We start from the raw sequence: 25,281 nt of genomic DNA, 5'->3' as shown, positions 1-25,281 counted from the left end.
ACCGGAGCCGGTGCCGGGCCCGGCGCGGGGGTCGGCGTCCACCGGGGTCTGTCGCGGCCCTTCCCGCGGCGCGCTACGTCACCGGCAGCCAGCCCGACATCCCGGAGTAGGCCCCGCCCCTGCCGCGCACGCGCCCCGCACGCCGGGAGGCCACGCCCACAACCGCTCCGCGTGTGCGCGCACGCACGCACGCACGTACGTGCAGCGTCGCCGCCATCACCGGGAGGAGTAACCGGTAACCGGCAGCCACGCCCCCGCCTTACACAGACACTCGCGGGGGGGGGGGGGGGGGGGGGAGAGTAAAGGGGTGTGGGCGGCGGGGCGCTATCGCCCCCTGGCGGTGGGGAGGAATGGGATAGGAGTTAAACCGGGACGGCGGAGGGATTCCTGCATCCCGGCAACTGGAATGTCCCGGGGGAAGATGGGGGGAATGGGGCCGGGGGACGGTGAGGCACCGGGAGTGGGGGAAGTGAGGCACCGGGAATGGGAGACTGAAGCACCGGGAATGGGGAAACTGAGGCACGGGAATGGGGGAAGTGAGGCACGGGAATGGGGAAACTGAGGCACGGGGGCAGCAGCGAACGCAGCACAAGCCATGGACACCGAGTCAGGCCGGGCTCATGGACGTGTATAAAACCCGAAGGACAAGAGTGCAGGGGAGACAGGGAACAGCATCCGTGGTGGGATTCCATGGCAGGGTCCGTGGTGAGCTCCATGCGGGTCCCATGGTGGCTTCCATGGTTGGTGCCATGGTGGGTCCCATGATGAGATCCATGTGTCCATGAGATCCAACAGTGCAGGGGAGACAGGGAGCAGCATCCGTGGTGGGTCCATGGTGGGTCCATGGCGTGCTCAGAGCAGGGTGATCTCACTGGGCGGCAGCGTCAGCCTCTTCTCCCGTGCTCCCAACAACCTCTCCATGTGCGCAGCCACCACTCGGCACAGCTCCAGGCCCTGCCGGAGGGGTCCACAACCGTTGGTGGCCCTGCCACCGCCATGGGACCCCCGCCACGGATGCTCCCCGAGCATCCCCAACCTGCTCCAGCTGCAGCTGCGTGATGCCCTGCGCCAGGAGGGCACCCAGGGTGATCTCCACGTAGGGGTAGCTGGACCCGGCCGTGGGACGCTGTGTCCGTGTGGATTGGATCTCCTTCAGTGAGAACTTGGCGATGGGCTCCTGAGGAAGGGGACAACGGGGTGGTCCCTGTGCCCCAAGGGGACCAAGGACCGGAGGATGCTGGTGATGCAGCCCCGGCTGCGCTGATGGAGCTAAACCTGGACCCTGCTTTGGAGAGGGGTATCACCGCCTCCCACCATCCCATCCCATTGTGCCCCAGGCTCTGTCCCTGCTGGGATGGGGACAGGAGCAGGGGGTGTCCCCCCCCACCCCAAGCCCCCCACCTACGTGGGTCTCCTTGCTGAGGAAGTTGAGGCCGTTCTGGTTGACGGCCAGGATGCAGGGGGAGACGATGGCGTTGTTGCTGCAGCTCTGGATGTAGAAGAAGGACGAGCCGAACATGGGGCAGGCGCTCAGCAGCCCTGTGGGATGGAGGACGGGGTCTCAGTGCCCATCACCACCCCGTCCTGCCTGGCTCTGCTGAGGAACCAAAATACCCCACGCATGGTAGGAGCTGGGTGGGCTCCCAGAGCCTGGTGCTGAACCAGGACCAGGATTGGACCCAGGAGCAGTCAAGGGGCCCTGTTGCAGCCTGATGGGAAAGTGGGTGGCCAAGCAGCCTGCTCTGTCCTGCTGCTGTGGTCCTGCCCTCCATGTGCAGCATGCCACTGGCCATGCAGCACCCCTGGCTCCATGCAGGGCCCATCCCAGGCTCCCCATGGATGAGCCACCCAGAGCATGACATCCCAGCAGCACCTCATCTTCATCAGCATCACCTCCTGGGCATCCCCATCATCATCATTCCATCACATCCTCAGCAGCACCACAACCCCAGCAGCCTTGCATCCCCAACAGGACTGCATCTCCAGCAGCATTACATCCTCATTAGCACATATCCTCATTAGCATCACATCCCCACTAACATCACCTCCCTGGCTCCATCCCGCTCCTACTCACCCAGGAACTGTGCCCTGGCCTGGTGGGCGCTGAGCGCCTGCGCTTGCTGCATGTGCTGGGTCACCATATGGAGCCAGGATTGAGCCGTCAGCAGGCGGAAGAGCTGTGGTGGGACATAATCCTGCACCTCCCGCCTGCGGGGAGCCGGGGGTCAGGCAGAGGGGTCCCGCACCCCATGGGATGCGCCCCACAACCCGGACCCTCCATTCCCAGCCGTACGCGGTGGGGAGGTGATGGTGGTCCTTGGCTCGGTGCTGGAGGGCGGCCAGCTTGGCCACGTGTGGGAAGTGCTGCTCTCCCGGCCTGGCGGGCGGCAGGACGGTGAACAGCCCCTTGAGGTAGTCAGGGAGGACCTGGAGGGGACAGAGAACAGGGGCACGGCTTGGGGATGGAGCACGCTCCATGCTGGGGGGACAGGGACGTGGCCCCAGTGGGGGGGCCCGACCTGGTTGTAGTGCACGGTGACATAGAGCTCGTTGTCAAACTTGAGGGGCTGCCCCCAGACCACGCGGCGGCACCAGAAGGTGTAGCTGGTGTCCCGGCGCTCCGTCTCGGCGGCCACATCCAGCACGTATTCCCGGCGGGTCAGCGGCCGCACGCTCTGCCCTGCGCCGCCCCGGGAGATGAGCACCATGCACAGCATCCTCCGTGCACGGCATCCTCCATGCACAGCATCCTCCGTGCACGGCATCCTCCATGCACAGCATCCTCCGTGCACGGCATCCTCCATGCACGGCGTCCTCCGTGCACGGCATCCTCCATGCACGGCATCCTCCATGCACAGCACCATCCATGCACAGCATCCTCCATGCACAGCATCCTCCATGCACGGCATCCTCCATGCACAGCACCATCCATGCACAGCATCCTCCATGCACAGCATCCTCCATGCACGGCATCCTCCGTGCACAGCATCCTCCGTGCACAGCATCATCCGTGCACGGCATCCTCCATGCACAGCATCCTCCATGCATACCATCCTCCATGCACAGCGTCCTCCATGCATACCATCCTCCATGCACAGGATATTCCATGCACAGCATCCACCATGCGCGGCATCCTCCATGCACGGCATCCTCCATGCACAGCATCCTCCATGCACAGTGTCCTCCATGCATAGCATCCTCCATGCACAGCATCCACCATGCACAGCATCTTCTCATGCACAGAATTCTCCATGCATCGTACCCACCATATGTAACGTCTACCATGCATGGCACCCACTCTGCACAGTATCCACCATACACGGTACCCACCACACGTGGTACCCACCACCCACGGCCATCCTGTCCCCACCAGCCCCTCACCTCTGTCGGTCACCACGAAGAGGATGTACTCCTCAAAAGCCTCTGGGTGCTGCAGCCCCATCTCACAGCACAGCTCCTCGATCACATCCAGAGCCACCTGTGTATGGGGACAAGGAGGCTGGGATGCTGCCGCGTCCCCGTGCCACACTCCTGCACTGAGGCTCATCCCATGTTGCTTCCCAAGGAAAAGGAGAACAAAGTCCCCCAGCTCATGGACAGCCAAGGGGTGAAGCCCTCCCCACATCTACACCCCCAAGGCACCCACAAATAGGGGGTCCCTCTGTATCTGGGGTACACAGAGCCTCTTGCCCGCTCTAACTCACCGAGCACGTCTTGATCTTGAGGTGCCTCTCAATGCCGCCAGGCAGGAGGAAGAGCTGGCGCTTGGCGCTGCGTCCAGCCTGCATCGGGGGGACACATTGGGGTGCAGGGGTGGACCTTTGCAAAGCAAGACCCTAAAGGACCTTCTGAATTCCCAAACTGTCCCAGGGGACCATCCCATGGGGATCATCCTGTATCTCGCCCATCTTTCCTGGGTGAGGCATTGTACCCTTCACCCCACATGCACAGAGCTGCATCCCTACTGGGATGCTGAAGGTACCCCCAAAGAGAGACCAGGAAGGACCGTGCTCCCCACCCCAGCAAGGGGCCATCAGCTCAGCTCCAGTGTCTGAGGGGGGATCCTAAGCCCATGGGAGGACCTGGAACCTCTGGGGGTGACCTCAAGCTGGCATCATCCCTGCCCTGCACCCCATATACACCCATAGGCACCCATCCTCACCACCATGGCCCTCAGCTCCGTGCTGCTGGGGAAGAGGCTGCGGCCACCGAACTGCAGGGTCTTCCGCAGGTTCAGCTCGCAGGCTTTGGCGATGCCTGGCAGGGACAGGGACCGGGATGAGGGATGGAGCTGAGCCCCGTGCACCCCGCACCCTGCGGCGTGCACAGCCCTTACCATGGAACGGCAGCTCCGGGTGCCTGCTTGCATCCTGCAGGAAGGCCAGCAGGAAGGGCCTGAGCACCTCGGAGCACTTGTAGTAAGCAGCGAGGATGTAGAGCAGCCTCCAGCCCTTCTGGCAGCTATCCCTGTGGGAAGGGTGAGGATGCCCATGGAAGCACTGCGAGCTTGGGGTCCCTACATGTCCCCAGACAAGTGTCTGCAGTGCCAGGCTGTGCTGTCCCAGCAGGGATGATGGATGGCCCGGGAGCAGGGATGATGGATGGCCCGGGAGCAGGGACTCACGGCTTGGGGCTGCTGTTGTTGGTGATCTGCTTCACGACCTGGCAGTAGACCTCATCCCGCAGGACCTCGTGCTCGGCACAGAGCTGGGGACAGGCACAGCTGCCACCCCCTGCTCAGGGCACCCCCAGCGCCCAGCACCCCACACAGGGGATTTACCTTGAGGATGGTGCGGATGCTGTCCAGCTCCGTCTGCCCTCGCAGGGGGTGATCGCCCATGAACTTCATCACAGCTGGGGACAAAGCCAGGCACCGCTACTGCTCATCCCATCCCTTCCCCAGGGATGTGGTCCCCTGGGTGCGGGCAACATCCTGGACCCCTCCAGGCCACCCCATCCTGGTCCTGCTCCCATCCTTCTCCAAGGATAGGGATGGCCATGGGGCAGGGTGCTGGTGCCACTTGCCTACCTTGGAACGCCTCCGTGGCCAGTTTGCTGATGCCACCATCCACGAATTCAATGAGTGACTCCTGGATGGGGGTCTAAGGAGGGAGAGCATCAGCAACCGGGAGCAACCAGAGGGATGGGGTGCGCACTGGGGTGTCATTCACAGAGCCCCCGAGCCCCCCAGGGTGACCTGCAGGTGACAGCAAGGCAGGTGACACCCCACTTCCCCTTACCTTGCTGAATGTCAGCATCTCCAGCACATTGGGCACATCCCTTTTGGCCTTCATCCCACAGGGTTCCCTGGGAGAGGGATGAAGGAGCAGATGGGCATGGGTGCCTCGGATTCAGGGCATCCCCATCCCACCGCTGGGTGCTCACCTTGTCTCCCCATGCCGTGCCGCACGGAAATACTGCCTGGCAAAGGCCAGCATGGGGCAGGTCCCTGCGCTGTCACCAAGCTTCTCGCTGCTGTCCCCCTCTGGACCCTCTGCTGTGCTGGCCGGGGATGCCTGTGGAGCAGAGCAATGGGTACCAGGCACATCCAGCCCCGCGCATCCACAGCCCCACACCAGCACCCACCTCGCTTTTGCGGTCCAGCTCCTGCGCCACAGCGGTGGAGGCCACGGCCACAGCCACGGCTGCTGAAGCCACCACCTTGCCCTGCTTGTCCCTGTGCTCCTCTTTCCTCTCCGCTGGCAAATGGACAAAGTCCGGGGCTGCAACGGGCTGGACGTATTCAGCAGGGAAGAGACCCGACCTGCCGTGGATGGCACCGAACTTCCACCCTGCAGTGGGTGGATGTGGGCATGGATCCAGGCTGGCAGCTCCAGAAAGCCCCTGTCTGTTCCCTCCTGTCCCTCTGCACCCCAAGCCCTTTCCAAGGGGTCTGGTTGTAGGATTTGGGTGGAAAAAACTGATGTTGCTCAATGTAAAGGAATGGAGAAGGGGCCACAAAGCGCGATTCTAGCTGGGATGTGGGGCAGTGTGGGAACCGCAGCGGAGCATCCCCCTGCATCAGGTTGGTACCAAAAAGAGCCCGACCCATCCTGCTGAGGGGTGGCAGAGGCAGGATCCTGCCCCATACCCCAGCCCCAGGGCAGTGTATGCACACCAAGGACATGCATGGGGACAGCACAGCACCCACCAAAGTCCTGGGTGCCCGTCTTCAGCTCCTCCAGGTACATCACCTTCTTGCGGACCACGCAGCCATAGTAGTGGTCTGTGGGGACACCATGGGGTGTCATCAAGGCATATCCACATCCAGGATCCAGAATCCATCAGTCCTGCCACCCCTGTGCCCCACATTGCGGGTGTTTTGGCATGGGGGGACCGCTCACCTCTCTCAGGATGCTTCAGTGGCTGCAGGTGGATGATGTCCCCTTTGTGGAAGCTGAGCCGGGCCTTGTCCTCTGGGCTGTAGTTCCTCACAGCCACCACGTACTGGGAGTCCTGAGCACAGTGGGGGGGGGGGGGGGCTGGCACAGCCCGTGCACGCATGCACATGCATGCACACGCATGTACACGCATGTACATCCCATCCCACCCAGCACCCATGGCCACGGACCCACCCTAGGGTACCCACCATCACCCCAGGCATGGTCCCATTTGCAGGGTGCCCACCCCAGCCCTGGGGCAATCCCCCCCCCCCCACCTTCCTGAGCTCCGTGATGAAGTGGTCAACCATAGCCTTGACCTGGGGGGCTTTGGGGGAGAAGAGGATGAGCTTCTCGCTGCGCAGGTTGAGCTCCAGCATGTTCCTGGACGGGGTGGTCACGAACAGCACATCGGCATAGCTGGGGAGGATGAGGGGATGCTGAAACACCCGGCACCCACAGCACCCATCGCACCCGGACCACGGGGGTCCCCGCTCTTACCCGTACGCCCGCAGCACCCTCAGCTGCTCCCCGGGCACATTGGTGCCCTTCACCATCCGCAGCAGCTTGACACCAGTGTGAGACACAGCCAGGATCTGCACCCCCGTCCCCACGCTGCCCTGTGGGGTGGGACCCTGCCTCAGCGTGGGGCACAGGGATGGGGCGCACCCAACACTGACCTGCCCCATGGCTGCACCCTCACCGTGGCGGGGAAGAGGCGAGAGAAATACACATCGCAGCCGTCGCGGGCGGCAGCGATGATCTCCCTCTTGACGCTCTCAGTGGCCACGGGGCTGAAGGAGTCCAGTTTGTTTTCCGCTGTGGGGAGAAATAGCCACTGGTATTTATCATATACTATATATATATATACTATAGTCTCATACTGTGTATATATAGTATACACCCCAGCATATATATATATAGCGTATATGTGTGTGTGTATATATATATATACATATATATATACACACCACAGGGAGGATTCAGACACAGGTTCACAGCAAGAGTGGGGATGCTCATCCCCTTCCCAAGGCTGGCAGCACCACGATGTCGCCCCTGCTGCATCATTATCCTAATGCAGCAAACCTGGCTGAGAGCGGACACAGCTCGTGCCTTTGTGGAGCACTAAATCGTCGAATCAGGGAATGGTTTGGGTTGGAAGGGACCTTAAAGCTCATCCAGTCCAGGGGCACCTTCCACTGGAGCAGGGTGCTCCAAGCCCCTGTGTCCAACCTGGCCTTGAGCACTGCCAGGGATGGGGCAGCCACAGCTTCTCTGGGCACCCTGTGCCAGCGCCTCAGCACCCTCATAAGGAAGAGTTTCTGCCTTATCTCCAACCTGAACTTCCCCTGTTTTAGTTTGAACCCGTCACCCCTTGTCCTATCACTCCAGTCCTGATGAAGGGTCCCTCTCCAGCATCCCTGTATCACAGGGGTTCATTGCATTTGGAGGCAAAACTACCCCAGCTTTAACGGCTTGGAGATGCACAGGATATGAGGATGAATGGGTGTGAGCCCCGATGGTTTGAGCCCCCATAAGTGTTCCCCCCCCAGCCTGGGAGCAGCAGGACGCAGGTTACCGAAGAGGGCTTTCAGTCGGAGCCTCTCCTCCTGGCTGAGCCGGATGCAGGTGTTGGAGAGCACATCACTGAAGATCTGGGGAGGGGGTGAGGAGCAGTGGGGCTCTGTGCACCCCCAGCCCCATTGCCCTGCCTGCTCCCCTGGCTTGGGGTAACCAACAGGGACCCCCTGCTCCCCCGTGGCAGCTCGGCATGGGGATGGATGCAGTGGGATGAGTGAACCATCACCCCAATGATAGGAGAGGGTACCCCAGCTCCCAGGGGACCTCACCTGCCTGAAGATGAGGTCGAGCAGCAATGGGTTGTTGATGCTGTCCTTGGGGTAGAAAACCTGCCAGGAGGGACACCAGCATCACCATCATCACCCCGAACTTAGCGACAAAACCCCTTTATCCCCATAGCACTTCCACACCATCCTGTCCCCATCCCTGTCCCCTCCCCGCACCTCCTTCCGGATGTATATTTTCCAGGGCACGTTGTGGTAGGTGTAGAAGTCCTCGCTGCAGCTCCGGTGCAGCTGGGTCTGGACCTGCTGCGCCTCGGATGGGAGCTCCCGTGACACAGAGACTGGAAAGGGATGGAAAGTCCTGCACGTCCCTGAGGGAACCACCAATAGCCCCTCTCCACAAGGGGAAACTGAGGCACGGGGACCAGGGAGGGTTTAGCTGGACACAGAGGTTATCCCATGAGGATGCTGTAGAGCAGGACCCCCCGCCAAGTGCCACTGCCCTGCAGTACCTGGGGGCCGGGTGGCCACTGCACACCCCATTGGTGGTCGCAGTGGGTACCTGCTGCTGGTGACCGGCTTCACCGTGGCCACCACCTCCTTGGGCCCCTGCAAGGCAGAGTCACTGTGGTTGGGAATGATGACCCCCCCCCCCCCCCCAGCCCGGTGTGGGGCACATGGGGTGGCTGCATCCCTACCGCAGCCACTGGCACTGGGGGTGCTGAGAGCTGCTCCTTCAGGATCTGCATGGCTTCCTCGTGGGGGTCCTGCTTCTTCCCAAAGAGCTTGCTGTGGAGACAGCACCTCGCATTGCCTGCACCCCAGCATCACCTGTATCCTAGCATCACCTGAATCCCAGCATCACCTGTATCCTAGCATCACCTGAATCCCAGCATCACCTGCACCCCAGCATCACCTGCACCCCAGCATCACCTGTATCCTAGCATCATCTGCACCCCAGCATCACCTGTATCCCAACATGCCTGTACCCCAGCAACATCTGCACCCCAGCGTTAGCTGTACCTGGCACCATCTGCACCCTGGTACTAGCTGCATCCTGGATGCATTTTGTCACCACCTGTATTCCCAGCATCACCTGTATCCCAGCATTGCCTGCAACCGGGCATTGCCTGCACCCCAGCATTAGCTGCATCCTGGCATCACCTCTATTTGGTATCACCTGCACCTCCAGCATCACCTGTACACCTGTATCACCTGTAGCCCAGCATCACATGGACCCTGGCATCGGCTGCATCCTGGCATCATCTGAACCTTGGGATTAGCTGCATCCTGGTACCACCTGCACCCCTGGCACCACCTGCACTCCAGCATCACCTGTATCCGGGCATCACCTCTACCTGGCGTCACCTGCATGCCCAGCATTGCCCGCATCCCAGCACATGCACCCCCACGCAGCAGGGGCCGGCGTCTCTCTGGGGCGCAGGGGTACCTGTGGGGCTGGGATCCCCGTGGGGCCGGCTGGCACTGCCGGATGATGTTCCGGATGTCGTGTGTGGGCCGCGGGAAGTGCTCCGAGTTGAGCCGGGAATTGCGCACCAGCTCTCCAGGCCACCGCCGGCCCACGGGGGCTGTGGGGCCAAGCGCATGGCTCAGGGGCTCACTGCTGGGGCCAGCACGAGCCCCACATTGACACCCCACTGCACTGGGACCCCTTACCTGCTTTCTGCATGTAGGGCCGGGGCTGGGGGCCGCGGGATGGTGCCCCCTCCGCTGCTCTGCCCTGCGAGGGACACCCCACTGTGAGCATCCAGACCACCCCCTGCTGCCCCCAGCCCCACAGAGTTGCCCAGGAGAGCTGTGGGGCAGGACCCGATCGCTCCCGGACCCCCAGCTCTGCCCCACTGACCGGTGTCTGGTTGGCATCTGCCCGGTGCTGTGAGGATGGGGCTGGCTCCGTGCCTGTGATGCCAAAAGGGCAGTGCTCAGACAGGGTGTCTTGTACCCCCAAACCGGGGTTATGGGGTGCAGGGATGACCCCACACCAGGGATCAGGAGGGGAAACTGAGGCAGGGAGCTGGCTGAGTGTGTTCACCTCTCGGCTGCTGTGTCTCTGCAGGCACTGGGGTTCTGCTGTGCTCAGCATCACCATCCCCTCCTCCTGCACCACCCCTTCCCTTCATCCTCTGTGTGACAGCAGATGGCTTCTCCAGCTCCTGGGGGACAATGGGATGGATGGATGGATGGATGGATGGATGGATGGATGGATGGATGGAAGGATGGATGGATGGATGGATGGATGGATGGATGGATGGGTGGATGGATTGGAGGATGGGTGGATGGGTGGATGGATGGATGGATGGAAGGATGAGCGGATAGGTGGATGGATGGATGTCAAGCCAACTGCACCCCCAAAGTGCTGGACTCCCTCTCACCCCATTGCCATAGGAGAGCACAGGGTCGAAGAGGCTGTCCAGGTACCGGTCCAGACCCTTCTGGCTGCGCGGCTCCCCAAATTCCCCATCTCCTGGTGGACAAGGAGGGATGAGCTGTCAGCAGCAGAGCTTCACCAGCATGGTCCCACCGTGGGTCGGGGGGTGATGCCCTACCATGGGGGTGGTACGCCTCTGTGGATGGCAGCGTTGGGGCTTTCACAGCTGGAGGAGGGGGCACTTCATCCAAATCCAAGCCGTGTCCCAACACCCTGCAGAGGGAGAGGATGCGCTCATTGTGCACCCACTGGGTACCGGATCACCACCAGGACCCCATCCCATGCCTCTGCCAGCACCCATCCAGTGGGGCACCCATCCCTGCCCGGGTACCTACGCCCGGCTGTCCCCGCCGTGGCTCTCAGCTCCATCCCATGCGACCAAGAAGCAGGACTTCTGCTTGGGGAAGCCACGGAGCAGCTCGAGGTCGGAGATGAGGTCCAGGACGTAGTCATGTCCAGCCAGCTCGGCCCATTGGGCACCCGCCTTCATGGCCACGGACCAGCCACGCCAGCCCTCCACCAGCCCCCTGCCAAGAGCGGGATGGGGATGGGAGTCCAGCAGTGCCCCGGCTCCATGGGGACACCCAGGACATCTCAGGTCCAAGATCCTGTGGTCACCCAAGGTGATGCTGAGCCCCATGGAACGGGTGGGTGCCGAGCCTGTGGGTACCTGTGCTTCAGGACATCCCCTGCCAGGTCCTCGCCTGTGGCCCAGGAGTGGACAGGGCAGGAGAACTGGTCACCTGGGGAGGGATGGGATGGGGTGTGAGCAGGACCCACCAGTGCCCCTCTGCCCCAGGCTGGGTCTGACCCTCCCTGCCGCATGCCCCAGCCCCACGCCCCCAGCACCATTGAAGCAGTGCAGGTCCAGCGCCATGCTGGCTTGCTGCCGGTTCGCCGTCCACTCCAGCAGTGATGGGGGGTAGGCTCGGGCGGCCGCGGCGCCCAGCTGGGACCGGGCCATGGCGTGCATCAGCTTGCGCTGGCACACCGGCTTGTAGCCAGCGAAGGCGTAGTCAGAGACGAACCTGGGGGCAAGGGAGGAGGCTGCAGGAGGAGGGATGTAGGCAGCATCCATAGGCACATGGGGCAGGCTGGCCCCAGGGACCACAGAGGGACTAAGAGCATCCCTGGAGGGATCTTGGTAGCAACCTGGGTGTGTATTCCAAGCTGGCCCCCCAGGGACCATAGAGAGACCTCAGAGCATCCCCAATGGGACCTGCATGGCATCCCTGGGCACATGTTGCAGGCTGGCCCCAGGGGAAAACAAAGGGGCTAAGAACATCCCTGGAGGGATCTCAGCAGCATCCTGGGCATATATTCCAAGGTGGCCAGAGGGATCCTGGAGGGACCTGAGCATAATCCCTGTCCACATGTGCCAGTCTGGCCCCAGAGATCACGGCGTGACTTCAGAGCATCCCCAGTGGGACCTGGGCAGCATCCTCAGGCCCATGTGTCAGGCTGGCCGCAGAGGACCACAGGACACACTAAGAGCATTCCTGGAGGGATCTTGGCAGCATAATGTGTGCTAGGCTGGCCAGAGGGATCATAGAGGGACCTGAGCATAACCAGGCCATAGGGGACCACAGAGGGACTAAGAGCATCCCTGGAGGGATCTCAGCAGCATCCTTGGCCCTTGTGCCAAGCTGGCCTCGAAAACCATGGATGGACCTCAGAGCATCCCCAGCTTGACGCGGGCAGCACCCTCAGCCACAGGTACCAGGCTATCCCAGGGAACCCCAGCAGCATCCCCAAGGATCCCAGCGCCCACCCCGCTCCCCATCCCCATCTCACTTGAGCAGGTACTTGTCGAAGGCGGTGGAGGGGGGGAAGGCGCTGAGGCAGGCGGCCAGCAGCAGCCAGCCCCGCTCCTCGTTGTTCACGTTGGTGTTGCGCCAGACCTGGTTGGCCGCTTGTGCCAGGAGCTCGTCCCGCAGCCCCGGCGCCGAGAGCCCCTTCTGCACGATGTAGTTGCCAAAGAGGGTCTCCTGTGAGCCTCCCAGCGCCGGGTCCCCCATGAAGCGCAGGATCTGAGAGGGGACAGCGAGGTCCTTCCCCCTCCGGCCCCGGGCAGGGAGCAGGCAGGAGACCACGGTGATGGACCCTGTGCCATCCCACCTACCAGCTGGAACAGGCTCAGCGCCTCGTGGCACAGCTCCTCATCCAGCCGGGTGAGAGGAGCCACCAACGGGGCTGTCAGCATCCCGAACGCTGGTTCCTGCGGTGACACCCGCACCCATGGCTACCTCAGCCCTGGGGACAGGCTCAGGCTATGAGGGACCAGCCCCATGGTGCTGAGCGTGGGGTTCATGCTGGATGGGGACTAGGGGGTTGCAAAAGGGCTGGGATGCAGGATGGGGCCGGCAGCCTCCCAGCAGTGGTGTGGGATGGGCTCAGTGGCACCAGGAACGCTGGCACCTTGGTGAGGCTGGGAGCAGGATCCGGCCCCGACGCTGCCATTTGGGATGCTGGGGACTGGGAAACACACGGCAAAAATAGGAGGCGAGGAGGAGGAAGGAGGAAAAGAGACCGGGATGGGGCTGGGATCCCGGGAACAAAGCGACCTGGTGTCCCGCCCCAGCGTTTCCGGATCTGCCCCGCGTCGGGCGTCCAGGAGGGCTCGGCGGGTGTCTCTGCACAGCCTCAGCGGGGTCCCCCCGGCCTCTGGAGACGACAGGAACCCACGGGGAGGGAGGGAGGCGGCAGCCGGCTCCCTGCAGCACCGCAGCCCCCCCGGGGCCGGCCCCTCTCGCACCCCGCAGCATCCCCGGGGCCGACACCGGGGCAGAACCCGGTGGGGGCAGAGGGAGGAGGCTCCGGACTCCCCTCGGCGGGGGACCCTGGACCTGAGCGCTCACGACCGAGGAGTCCCCAAACCATCGGGGCAGGCTCCCGGCCGCCGGCGCCCACCTTACCTGGAAGTGGCCCCGCACGTACTTGGCCATGGGGTACTCGTTGATGTCGAGCGGGAGAGTGAGCTGCGAGTCGGGCTGCAGCGCCGGCGGCGGCACCAGCACCACGCAGCCGGCGTTCACCTCTCGGGCGGCTGCGGCACAGCGGGCAGCTGCGGCACCGCCGTAGGGATGCGCGGGGGTAAGGGGCTGGGAGCGGTGCCCCTCACCGGGACACACTCACCTGCGGCGGCCTCCAGCAGCCCCATCAGCTCGGCCGGGATCTCCAGGTGGGTGACGTCCACCACCTCCCTCCTGGTCAGCTCCTGCAGGCACGGAGCAGGGATGCAGCACCCCAGCACCCGTGGGTGCCGCAGCGCGGGGCTGGGTGAGCACGCGGCATGGGTCGCATAGCATCTCATGTGCGCTTCCTGCAGTGCTGCACAGCCGTTACCTGCTTCATCCTTTCCTTCTCCTCCTCTGCCCGCCGGCGGGCGTCCTCCTTCTTCTGCAAGCAGAGCACCCACATTGAGCCCGTGCCATGAGGAAGACCAAGAGGCAGCCTTTTATCCCCTGGCATCGCCAGGCTTCCACGCCAAAGAGCACCACGGCTCATGGAGGAGATGGTGGGGATGAGGTCCGTGGGGCTCAGGGTCTGCGGATGCCTCTCCAGACCCACCACCGAGCACGCAGCAGGGAGGAAACGGGTGCCCAGGACCCCCTTATGGACGTGCCATCCGCACCCTCACCTTGAGGTACCGCCGGCGGTTCACATAGATGTGCACCAGCGACCTGAACTTGATGAGCGTGCGCCGCATGCGCCGGTACCGCTGCCTGCCGTGGGGACAAGCACCCATCACCCTCCGCCACCCATCAGAGCCCACCCACCACCTCCCGGCACCCCAACCTGGCCAGGTAGCCCCTCGCCCGGCTCTGCAGGAGGACGATCTTCCTGCGGAGGGAGCGGAAGCGCCTCTTGATGAAGAAGGTGCGAGCGTAGCGCTGGAGCGTGAGCGCGGCCAAGTGATGGGCACGGGCGCGCTTGCTCTCCAGGGCCTGGTAGAGCTGCTCCTTCAGGAAGAGCTGGGAAAGGGGGTGATGCTGTGAGACCCCCACCTCGGCTGCCATCCCCAAGGGCATCACCGGAGCTAAACCCCCTGTCCGGGACAAGCACCTTGCTGACACCGACGTAGTACATGGTGGGGCTGACGGGGCAGAGGTTCCTCAGCATCTCCACGCAGTTGGCGCCGTTGGGAATGACGTTGGACCACATGTCAACGAGGCAGCGGTACCTGGGTGAGCAGTGGCACCATCACCACACCGGACCCCACCATCGGTGTGGATCCTTCCTGTGTGACGGTCACCATGGCTACGAGGATGCCGGAGAGGGACTCTTCATCAGGGATTGTAGCGATAGGACAAGGGGGAATGGGTTTAAACTGAAACAGGGGGAGATCAGACTAGATCTAAGGAAGAAACTCTTTACTATGGCAGTGGTGAGGCACTGGAACGGGTTGCCCAAAGAAGTGGTGAATGCCCCATCCCTGGCAGCGTTCAAGGCCAGGTTGGGCACAGGGGCTTGGAGCAAGCTGCTCCAGTGGAAGGGGTCCCTGCTTGGAGCTGGATGAGCTTTAAGGTCCCTTCCAACCTAACCCGTTCCATTAGTTTTTGGTTCTATACCTAGAAAGCTTCTGCTGCTGCTGTGGACCAAAGCAGGGGGGCTCCCAGCTCCCACCAAAGTGTCCCTCCAAACACCCACAAACTCTGTGCTTTGCCCTCACTAGGATGCTGGTACCCAACCCACAGCTCCCAGGCACCTGTCGATGAAGACGAGGAAAGGGATGCGGATGGGGAAGCCCTCCTTGCGGATGCGGATGGTCTCCAGGATCCCCGAGTACCGCAGCTGGCTGCTGACCACATCAGCCTCAAAGAGCCCTGGTTCCTGGGGAGAAGATGGGGAGAAGCTTTAGTGGCCGTTAGGGAAAACCCTTGTGTGCCCACCACAGCATTGGCATCACCATGGGCAGGGAAACCCCGACCAAGCTCTTACCTTCTTATTGTTGGGTTTGAGACAGCGCACGAAGAAGGGGTTGCACCTGCATTGAAGAGACCGCATTGGCCATGGGGAACAGGGGACAAAGCCAGCCTGGCCACCTCGGCCTTGGTCCATGGTCACCCTGCTCCCACCATCCCGGTGCTCCTGCCTGTCCTGACCTCTCCATCTTTTCCACCAGGTCCAGGAGCGACTGCTGGAACCGGGCGGCCACAGTGGGAGCCTTGTACCGCCGTGTCCTGGTGCTGCTCCTCCTGATGAGGCTCCTCTGCCGCGCCATCACCTGGGCATGGCCGAAGAAGAGGTTGGCCACCACCTTGGGGAGATGGGAAGGGTTAGGGAGGAGGAAGGTGGATGGATGGAGCAGCAAGCCCGGCTCCTCTTCCCAGCCCAACCACTGCCTTTTTGTCCAGCCACATCCCTTATTCGCGGTTTGAGTCCCTGGATAGGGATGGGGAAGCACAAGAGCAGCCCCTGTGTCCCCCTTTGTGCCAATGCTTGAGGGGTCAAAGCCCAGAGGACCCCATGGGGAGAGGGCACAGGAGGCATCTTCTGCTTCTGGTCCCCCTGGGCTTCATGGAGCACATGCTTGGGGACATGTGTGTATGGAAGGGGATCATCCGTGCCTGCTGTGTCCCCAGGACCAGGGGCTAGCAGGGCCCTACCTTGGTCCTGCTGCTGATGAACAGGTCCAGCACATCCTGACGGACCTGGTCATAGTTCTTATCCAAAAACTTGTGGACCTGGCAAAGAGCAAAACCTCACAGGGGCAAGGAGATGCAGGCCAGGATGTGCCCCTATAGATGAACCCCCCTGAGCAGCCCCAACCCCATAAACCTCCTCTTTAACCCTCCTTAAGACCCCAGCTGAGCACCCCACCACCCCATACCTGGTAGGTCACCTTCCCTGCGTAGTGTTTGATGGTGAACTCGGGCAGTGGCATCTTCGGCTTGGTGTACAGCGGGTTTGTCCCATGGTGGTAGTGACACTTCTGGAGGAACGTGTGGTCGGTGGCCTGGGGATGGATGCAGGGGTGAGACAAGGATCCAGCCATTCAGGAGCCCCCGGGATGTAGGCATCAGGATGGGGATGCCGGCATCAGGATGGGGATGCCTGGACCAGATCTCAGCTCTGCCACTGGTCATGGGCATCTGCTCCTTTGTGCCTCAGTTTCCCCATCAGAGACCCCACAACCTCATATAGGGCAGGGTTCTCAGTAATCCCCGCAAAAGCAAGTCCTCTGGGGGAAGTCGCTCCAATGGCACCAACCTAAGACCTCTTGGGGCTTGTTTCCAGCCTGGAAACCCCCAGGAATGGAGCATCCATGGGGTATGGTAATTCCCAACCCCGGTGACCACCCGGTGCTGCCATCCTCACCTGGGGGAAGCAGCTCTGGTCATCCAGGATGCGCAGGATTCCATAGGGCTTCTGGGAGATGAGGTCGATGCAGGGCTGGTTGTCACTGAAGGGGATCTCCTTCCACTCGATCTGCTCCCGCAGGTACTCCTCCTATGGGGCCAGCACTCGGTCAGCCCCATGGCGATGCTGGGCACGGGGCAGAGCCCTGCACAGCTCACTGGGCCCAAACCTGCTCCTCCTGGAACACAATCTTGTTGAAGAAGAACTGCAGGTACTCGTTGGCGTAGTTGATGCAGAGCTGCTCGAAGCTGTTGAAGTTGAGATCCTGCAAGAAGGAAGATCCATGGAGCCCGAGATCCTGCAGCCTCGGGGGCTGGTGGCTGGGTGGGATGGAGCTGGGATGGATCCTGCTCACCTCAAAGCCATAGATGTCCAGGATGGCGATGGAGAGGGCCTCCTGCCGCGGGTACACCAGCTTGTTGATGCGGTCCGTGAGCCAGCCGAAGAGCAGGGAGTAGAGGGTCTTGGCAATGGCATCCCTGAATGGGGAAGAGCTGGAGCTCCAGCACGGCACGGCATACACCACCACCATGGCAACCAGCACCCATCATAGCCCAGAACATCCCTCAGGGCTGCACTTTTACTCACCAAGAGCCTAATCCTCACTGGGAGACTTGGCCACCCCTTTCCCATCCCAGCATTCCACCTCCTGCCCCATCCCTAGGGACCCCCCTTCCCCTTTACCTGGCATCCACGGCGCTTTCAACAGTCAGAGGGGTAAAAATCTTCTCCCGCAGCGTCTCCTGGTTGGGATGCACAAACCCGAGGGTGCGATGGAGCTTCAGCATCACAAACCACGGTCCCCAAGGGCCCCACTCCCTGCCTGTGTCCCCCCGGCACTCACCGTCACCTTGAAGGTGATGGCTTTCTGCAGCCCCTCGGGGGACACCTGCAGCAGCTCAGCCACCGTCCGGATCTCCGTGGCGCTCACCACCATGGCCACCTCCTGGCAGTCGCTCTATGGGGCGCAGGGAGGTGATGGGGTGCTGGGACCCCCTCTCTGCCGCATCCCGAATCAAGGAGCAGGGCTCGGCTCTCCCCTTTGGGTACCTCGTATTTGTCAAAGTAGACGTTGCCCAAGTGGAGGACGGAGGAGAGGATGCGGAAGATGCTGTTCTGCTCCTCCACGCTGAAGCTCAGCGCTTCCATGGTGTTGAGCAGGCGATGGAAATCCTCCTCATCGTTCTTCCCGGGAATCTCGCAGTTCCCTCCCTGGAATTGCCCCATCCGTGCCATCAATGGATGCCATGGGGAGGGGGCAGCACCTAGCAGTGGAGGGGGACACCCTCCCCATCCGCATGTTGAATCCAGGAACCCACCAGCCCCCCAAAGCCTGGTCAGCCCCCCAAAAGAAAGGTGCTATGGGGCTGTTTGGGGTCACCCTACCTGGTTCAGGTAGTAGTATGTCTCGGCGCCCTGCAGGCAGTACCGCTGCCGCTGCTGCGCGGGCAGCCCTGCCAGCATCTCGTAGAAGATGTGGTAATTGCGCTCGCTCTTGGCCTGGGATGCAGAGGACCAGGGTGGGATGGGGTCCATGGGGAGGGCAGGGAAGGGGGGAAGAGAGCCTCACACCCACCTGGAAGACCACACGGGACTTCTCCAGCAGGTACTGCGAGGTTATGGCACCGCAGATCAAACCACTACAGGGGTGAGAGCGGGTACCCGGCTGCAGCCTCAGCACGGGCAGGGGCTCTGTCCCCGTCCCAGTGCCCATCCGGATGCTCCCTGCAGCACCAGGGGGTTGGTTCTGGTTCCTAGGTACCCCCAAAAGGGATGGGTGGGCAGAGTGAGGTTCCCTGCATCCAGCTCCCAAGCTAGGGCCGGAGATGCTGCACCCCAGGGTGACACTGAGCATCCCCCAGTGGGATCAGTGGGGATGAGCAAGGAGAGGAATGGGGGATATCATAGGGATGAGGAGTGGTCACAGTGCCAGCCCAGGGCACAGCATCCCTACCCTAAGGACAGCAAACACTGCCTGTCTTTAGGCAACATTACCTTACCCCTACCATTTATCCCCAGGAGCATCCCTGTGTGCATCCTATCCCAGCGCCAAGGGACTGCGGGGCTGGGGGCCGGGTTGGGCACCCGCAGGGACACAGGGAGGGGACCCACCAGGGGCAGGAGCTGCTCAGCGCTCATCGTTACTTACTCCTCCAGGAAGATCTCCACAAACTTCCCAAACCTGCTGGAATTATCGTTCCTCACGGTTTTGGCGTTGCCGAAGGACTCCAGCAAGGGGGTCGCCTCCAGGATCTGCAATGGGGAGAGATGGGGGTCAACCCAGGCCCCCCAACAACCCCACTCTGACACCCTCCAGCCCCATGCAGACACCCTAAGGCAGGGTCCGCACTGAGACCAGGTTGCAAGAGGATGCAGGAGAGCACAAGGACCCCATGTATACGCATGGACCACGCTCCCACATCCATCCCAGCATCCCCCCCGCATCCAGGGTGATGCGGCCACCACGATGCTCAATCCCCTTGAACCATCCCAGCCCATGTGTCCCTTCCGGTACCTCTATCTGCAGTGGTCCAGGCGGAAGCAAAGGATAAGGAGGGAGAAGCAGAGCCATGAGCAGGGGATGGAGGAGAGGGCAGGGAGGGGGGACAAGGGGATAGGGACAGGGAGGTACCTGCGGGGCAGTGCTGCGCTTCTGGCTGACGGCTGCCAGGTACCGCAGGATCAGTTTGGTGGCTTCAGTCTTTCCTGAGCCGCTCTCCCCACTGAAACAGAGGACACGGCCGGGGCCATCACCAACCAAAGAGGGGATTAAAGGGGTCTGCAGACCCCAAACCCACCCAGCACCCATAGGGGATGCTGCAAGGATGGGCTGGTGGCGGCATCCTGCATCCAGCAATTAGGGCAGCACTGATTAGGGAGGGCCATGCGTGCGGGCGGCCGTGTCCGACCTGATGATGATACACTGGTTGTGTTTGGCATCCATCACTTTGGAGTAGGCGACGTTTGCGATGGCAAAGAGGTGCCTGGAATGGGGAGAAGCAGAAGTGGGGGGGGGTCTGGTGCCACATGGCCCCAGTACAGGGACCCCAGTGCACCCTAAGCATCCCCATGCACAGACAGCACCCTGACACGAGGGTCCTTGGGGACCTGGGACCACTGGGGGCTGCTGTAGGACCAAGGGGAGGGTGACGATGGGTAGAAGCGCCCCTGACCCCGGGGTGTTTGGGGACACCCCAATACTCACGGTGGGTTCTCGCCCAGGGCTCTGCCCTCATACTGCAGGACCTGCTCCGTGCCATAGATGTCGTAGAGCCGGTACGGGTTCACTGACACCAGGATGCTGCCGATGTAGGTCTGTGGAGAGCCAGGTTTGGGTGCTGACCCCCAAAGCCCCCCACGCGCGGGGTCCTCACGGGATGCTGTGCACCCCATAGCTGTGCACCCCATAGCTTACATAGATGAGCTGGCGCTCGAACCGTGTCCGGATGTTGCTCAGCACCGCGGCCTCCTGGAGGTCCCTGCACGGAGCAGAGGCTGTGTTAGGGGATGGCAGGGGGGCAGGAGGCATCTGCTGTCCCCAAGCTTGTCCCCAGCATCCCCAGGAGGATGGAGCAGACCCTGTGTTGGGATGGGATGGGGCCGGAGGGTTGGGATGGGATGGGAGCAGAGAGAGCTGTAAGCGCATGGATGGGGGACAAGGGACACTCACTCCAGCTGGGTCATGTCCTCCAGCCCGTCCTCCTCCTGTGGCTCCTGGTACCTCACGATGGGCAGGCTGCACAGGGACTGCATCTGCATGGAGCAACACAGCGCCATCACCGCAGGGCTGTGCCAACCCCCTCTCCAATGTCCTATCTGGCCACCACCACCCCAAACCCACCATCTATGACCCCAAAATGGGGACCCCACCGTCAGTGATGGCAAGGACCCCAAACAAGCATCTCACAGTCCCAAAACAGGTCCCCCAGCAAGAGGGTGGTGCGTTAGGGGATAGCAGCAGCAGCACTGGAAATGGGGACATGAGGCCACCAAAGCATCCCTGGGGACTGGTCCAGGCGGCACCTCCAGGGGAGATAATGGAAGGGGGCTGTGATGGGGGTCAGGCCGTGGGGCTAGGGGCTGCTCCCCATGCCTGTGCCCCCCACAGAGGTGACGGGAGGGTGGCACGCAGGAGCCTGCACTGGCGGCCATCCAGGGCGGGCAGGAAAGCAGACACCAGCCGGGTCAGCGCACAGGGATCAGGTCTCAGCATTTCCATATACAAGAATCAAGTGTCCCCGATGGGGCCGTGCACAGCGGGGGGGGGGGACACGCAATGGACGATAACAACCACCCTGCTCCTTATGGCAGGACCCCCACCAGCATCATTCACCTCCCACCCTGAGTGCTGCAACCCCCTTGGCTCTAATGGCTTCACACACCATGGAGCCAGCAACCACCACACACCACCCATCCCAGTCCCTCCGACTGCCGGTTCATCCCACAGCTCCATCCCATCACCGGCACCGCACTGTGCTCCCCCCATCCCAGTCCCTGGTGCTACCGGCTCATCCTACAGCTCCGTCCCATCACCGGCACCGTATTGTGCTCCCCCCATCCCGGTCCCTGGTGCTACCGGCTCATCCCCTTGCTCCATCCCACCACCGGCACCGCACTGTGCTCCCCCCATCCCGGTCCCTGGTGCTACCGGCTCATCCCACAGCTCCATCCCACCACCGGCACCGCGCTGCGCTCCCTCCGGCGTTACCTTGCTGCGCCAGGGCTGCTTGCTGCCCAGGTACCCGTCCGCCCAGGGGTACCGGTCCCTCCAGCCGCCCCCCGGCGAGCGCTGGCTCAGGTACCGGGCGATGTCGGCTCCCCGCTGGCTCGCCCACCGCCGGCCGCGCTGGGAGGGCAGCTGGGGGGGCCCCTGCTCTGCCGTCCAGGCGTCGGGCATCTCCCGCACCCGCACGACGTGCTGCGTGGACCAGTGCTGCTTGTACATGCGGGACGCCCGTCGGAAGGAGCCCAACCTCTGTACCTGCGGCGTCACCACCGCGTAGCGCCCGGCGCCCTCCTCCCCGGACAAAGCATCACCCTCGGCGGCCTCCGGGCTACGAGGGCCACGGCGGGGGGTGGCCGGGGAGCCGGGGGCTCTGCCGCGGGGTGATGGGGAAGAGGCGTGAGGCTGCGGTGAGGGGCTGCGCTCCCCGCGAGGCACGGACGGGACGATGGGGCGCCCGGGGTCGGTCCAGCCCCGGCGCCCCGGTGGGGGGCTCGGTGATCTACGGGTGCTCCCGTCCAGCCGGGATGGGCGCTGGGGAGAGGAGGGTGAGCGGGAGGAAGGGCGGCGGAGGGGCGGTGAGGATGGGGGGGCTGCAGAAGGGGCCATGCTTCTCACAAGCAGCGATGCCAGGGATTGCCCCATGGAGCGTATCGGGCTGCTCGCCTCGGCAGGGGACGGCCGGGCCGGGGGGGAGCGCGGGGCCATCCCGGCAAGGGGCTGCCCGATGCGCTGGATGAAGGTTTTGGGGGTACCAGGAGCGGGGCTGGGAGGGGGGGGCACCCCAGCGGCAGCGCCCTGCCAGGGGGGCAGCTCCGCGTCCCAAGAGGGGCCGAGGCGGCGGCTGCCGGGCCGGGAGGTCGATGCCATGAAGGGGGATCTCTGCAGCGGCTTCACGGCCTTGGTGGGGGGCTCGGGCAGCCGGGGCCAGGCCTGCGGGAGCGGCAGCCCGGGGGGGCTGCTCTGCCGCAAGGACCGGGGTCTCCCCGACCCCGCCGAGGGCACCCCCAAACGCCTCCCCCCGGGGCCCGGGGAGCGGGGAGCGGACGGCGGCGGGGCGGGGGGCTCGGGGCCGAACCGGCGGATGCTGGCACCGAGGGAAGGGGAGCGCCGCGGGCCGTCGGGGCGCTGCCGGGCCGGTGGCGGCGATGGGGAGCGCCCCGCGTTGGCGAAGGGGTTACGGAGGGACGGGAGCCGGAGCGGCCCCCAGGGCCCCGGTGGTGGGGAAGGGTCCCTGGGTGGAGAAGAGGGGTCCCGGGTCCCCATCGCAGCGCTCTCCATCCTGCGGCCAGAGCGCCTATAGCAGGGCTGTGGGGCGCGGAGGTCCCGGGGTCCCATTGCAGCCCGCGGAGGGCGGCTGGGGGGCTGCGAGAGGGAGCGCTGCAGGAACTGCCCCAAGGGGCTCCCGCACGCCCGAGCTGCGGCCCCGCGGCGGCTCCGGGGGGCTGCGGGGCTGGGGGCTGCTGCTGGAGGCTCGTACTCGTCGTAGTCATCCTCATCGCGGGCCGGGGGCAGATGGGGGGACGGCGGGAGGGGGACATCGAGGCGGTCCCTGCCGAAAAGCTTGACCTGAGGCCGGGGGAAGAGCCGGAACTTCCGATTGAGGGAGAGCTTGGAGGAGAGCGTCTCCCGCATGCCCCGCAGCGAGGAGGCGCTGAGGATGGGGAAGGGGTACTCCTTGTCCTCCTCCTCCTCTTCATCCCACTCCTCCGGCTCCCCGGCCTCCGCGATCTCCTCCAGGGCCAGGGCATAGGGGTTGCAGGACTGGGCATGCGGTGCCCACCCACCCTCGCTGTACTGGATGCGGTGCTCAGGGTACTCCCCCCCAGGGTACCCCCCCGAAAGCGGGTCCCCGAAGTCCTCGTAGGGGTCCCCCCTGTAGCCAAAGGGCCCCACCGTGTCCTCGCCGTACTCCTGGTCACTGCCGTAAGGGTCATAGAGGGCGAGGGGGGACCCACCACCGAATGGTCCCTCGTCCCCCAGCTCCCTGTAGCCATAGGGGGGTCCCTGGGGGTCTCCCTCCTCCCAAACCCCCCCATAGAAGCCATAATCCTGCTCTGCCTCATAGCCAGGGTAGTCAGAGTAGGGGCTCGGCCCCACGTCCTCGTAGCCATATGCTTCAGGGTAGGCTGGGGCTCGGGCATAGCCTTCCTCTTCCTCGGTGTAGCCACCCTGAGGGCCGTAGGCTCCATCCTCCTCCTCACTGTAGCTACGCCACGGGCCATAGTCTCCATCCTCCTCAGTGTAGCCGCGCTGTGGCCCATAGGCTCCATCCTCCTCCTTGCTGTAGCCACGCCAGCGGCCATAGGCTCCATCTTCCTTCTTGGCATAGCCCCGGCGGGATCCATACGCTCCATCCTCCTCCTTGGTGTAGCCATGCCGGTGCCTGTAAGCTCCATCCTCCTCCTCAGCCCACCCGTAGCGCGGCACCGGCGCCTCCGCGGATGCGCGCTGGGAACGCCGCCGGGATGGCCGCCGCGCCATGCTGCCGTGCCGCGACACCCTGCTGCCGCCGCCACCGGGGATGCGCTTCATGTTGGCCCGGTGCCGGAGGATCTCGTCTTCCGCAGGGAACGGCAGCTTCCTGGCACCGATCCGGGACAGCCAGGCCGTGTCGGCCGCACGGCTGCCCCCCGCCAGCCGCCCGCGCCGGTTCAGCACCTTCCTGGCCAACCAGCCCGTGGCGGCGGCCGCCTTGCTCAGCACCTGTGCCCGTGGCTTGAATTTCCTCTCCGGGCGCCGGCGGAAGAGGGATGCTCCATCCTCGGCGGCGGCCGCGCCGCGCCGCAGCAGCAGGAAGGACGGCTTCGCCGGCGGCGCGCTGCCGGCTGCGTCCTTCCTCTTCTTGCCCACGCGCTTGAAGCGCACCATGAGGTTGGAGGTGGATTTGAGCACCGCTTTGTTCTTCTTCTTCTTCCTCTTGTTGGTGCTGCGCTTGTGCAGCCCCCAGAAGAAGCGCGACGTGTTCTTGAACTGAGCCTTCTTGGGACGGCGCAAACCCAGCTTCTGGAAGCCCAAAAAGAGCTTGGAGGTGCTGCGGAGGCTCCGCTTCGCCCGGGCCTTCGGCGGCACCGCCGCTGCCTCCTCTTCCTCAGCCGGGCCGGGCTCCACGAGTGCTTTGGTCTCTGCACCCCCTTTGGCTCCTTTCTTCTTCTTGGCGTTGGTGGCCGACAGCCCCATCAGCAGCTTGGAGGTGCCCTTCAGGTTCTTCTTGGGGAGCGCGGCATCGCTCTCGCTCTCCTCCTCCTGCGGCTCCAGCTGCACCTTCTTCCCCCGGCCCGGCTTCTTCCCCACCACCCCCTTGAGCACCCCCTTCTTCTCCTTCCCCTTCCCCTTCTTGGGCTCCTCCACAACCTCCTCCTCCTCCTCCTTCTCCTTCTCCTCCACCACCGCCGCCTCCGTCTCCTCGCTCTCCTCCTCCTTCAGCAGCTCCGCATCCGACGTCTCCTCCGACTCGTTGGCCGCCTCCTTCTTGCCTTTCTTTCCATCCTTCCCTTTCCCTTTCCCCCCTTTCCCTTTGCCTTCCGCATCCTTTTTGGGCTCCCCCTTCTTCCCGACCAT

The 25,281-nt window shown here is 63.5% G+C and overlaps 1 protein-coding gene across 1 annotated transcript; it reads right to left on the bottom strand.

The window, feature by feature from the left end:
* Positions 1-764: 764 nt before the first annotated feature.
* On the bottom strand, positions 765-25,281 carry MYO15A (myosin XVA). Its single transcript, XM_065686557.1, has 63 exons — positions 21,706-25,281; positions 20,668-20,750; positions 20,413-20,476; positions 20,203-20,312; positions 19,907-19,981; positions 19,630-19,720; positions 19,147-19,250; positions 18,574-18,637; positions 18,384-18,497; positions 18,048-18,209; positions 17,842-17,955; positions 17,682-17,740; positions 17,353-17,476; positions 17,167-17,262; positions 16,956-17,087; positions 16,468-16,593; positions 16,244-16,321; positions 15,740-15,894; positions 15,576-15,621; positions 15,343-15,467; positions 14,700-14,817; positions 14,433-14,608; positions 14,275-14,359; positions 13,980-14,033; positions 13,770-13,851; positions 13,550-13,680; positions 12,757-12,852; positions 12,429-12,664; positions 11,484-11,662; positions 11,305-11,377; positions 10,970-11,161; positions 10,753-10,847; positions 10,579-10,670; positions 10,239-10,359; positions 10,044-10,105; positions 9,863-9,926; positions 9,636-9,774; positions 8,884-8,974; positions 8,698-8,794; positions 8,405-8,526; positions 8,231-8,290; positions 7,960-8,035; positions 7,084-7,199; positions 6,882-7,000; positions 6,659-6,800; positions 6,345-6,456; positions 6,152-6,226; positions 5,587-5,792; positions 5,386-5,516; positions 5,241-5,307; positions 5,030-5,102; positions 4,781-4,854; positions 4,625-4,707; positions 4,337-4,467; positions 4,163-4,257; positions 3,705-3,782; positions 3,382-3,478; positions 2,520-2,680; positions 2,294-2,427; positions 2,075-2,208; positions 1,406-1,539; positions 1,037-1,177; positions 765-954 (listed from the first exon to the last, which is right to left on the bottom strand). Exons 1-63 carry the CDS (start codon positions 25,279-25,281, stop codon positions 853-855), a joined length of 10,344 nt encoding a protein of 3,447 aa, XP_065542629.1. The 3' UTR covers positions 765-852.

This window comes from Lathamus discolor, chromosome 6, assembly GCF_037157495.1.
Source record: "Lathamus discolor isolate bLatDis1 chromosome 6, bLatDis1.hap1, whole genome shotgun sequence".
Taxonomy (NCBI): Eukaryota; Metazoa; Chordata; class Aves; order Psittaciformes; family Psittacidae; genus Lathamus; species Lathamus discolor.
Note: the sequence above shows the minus strand (reverse complement) of the source record. Positions and strands in the feature narration are given on the sequence as shown.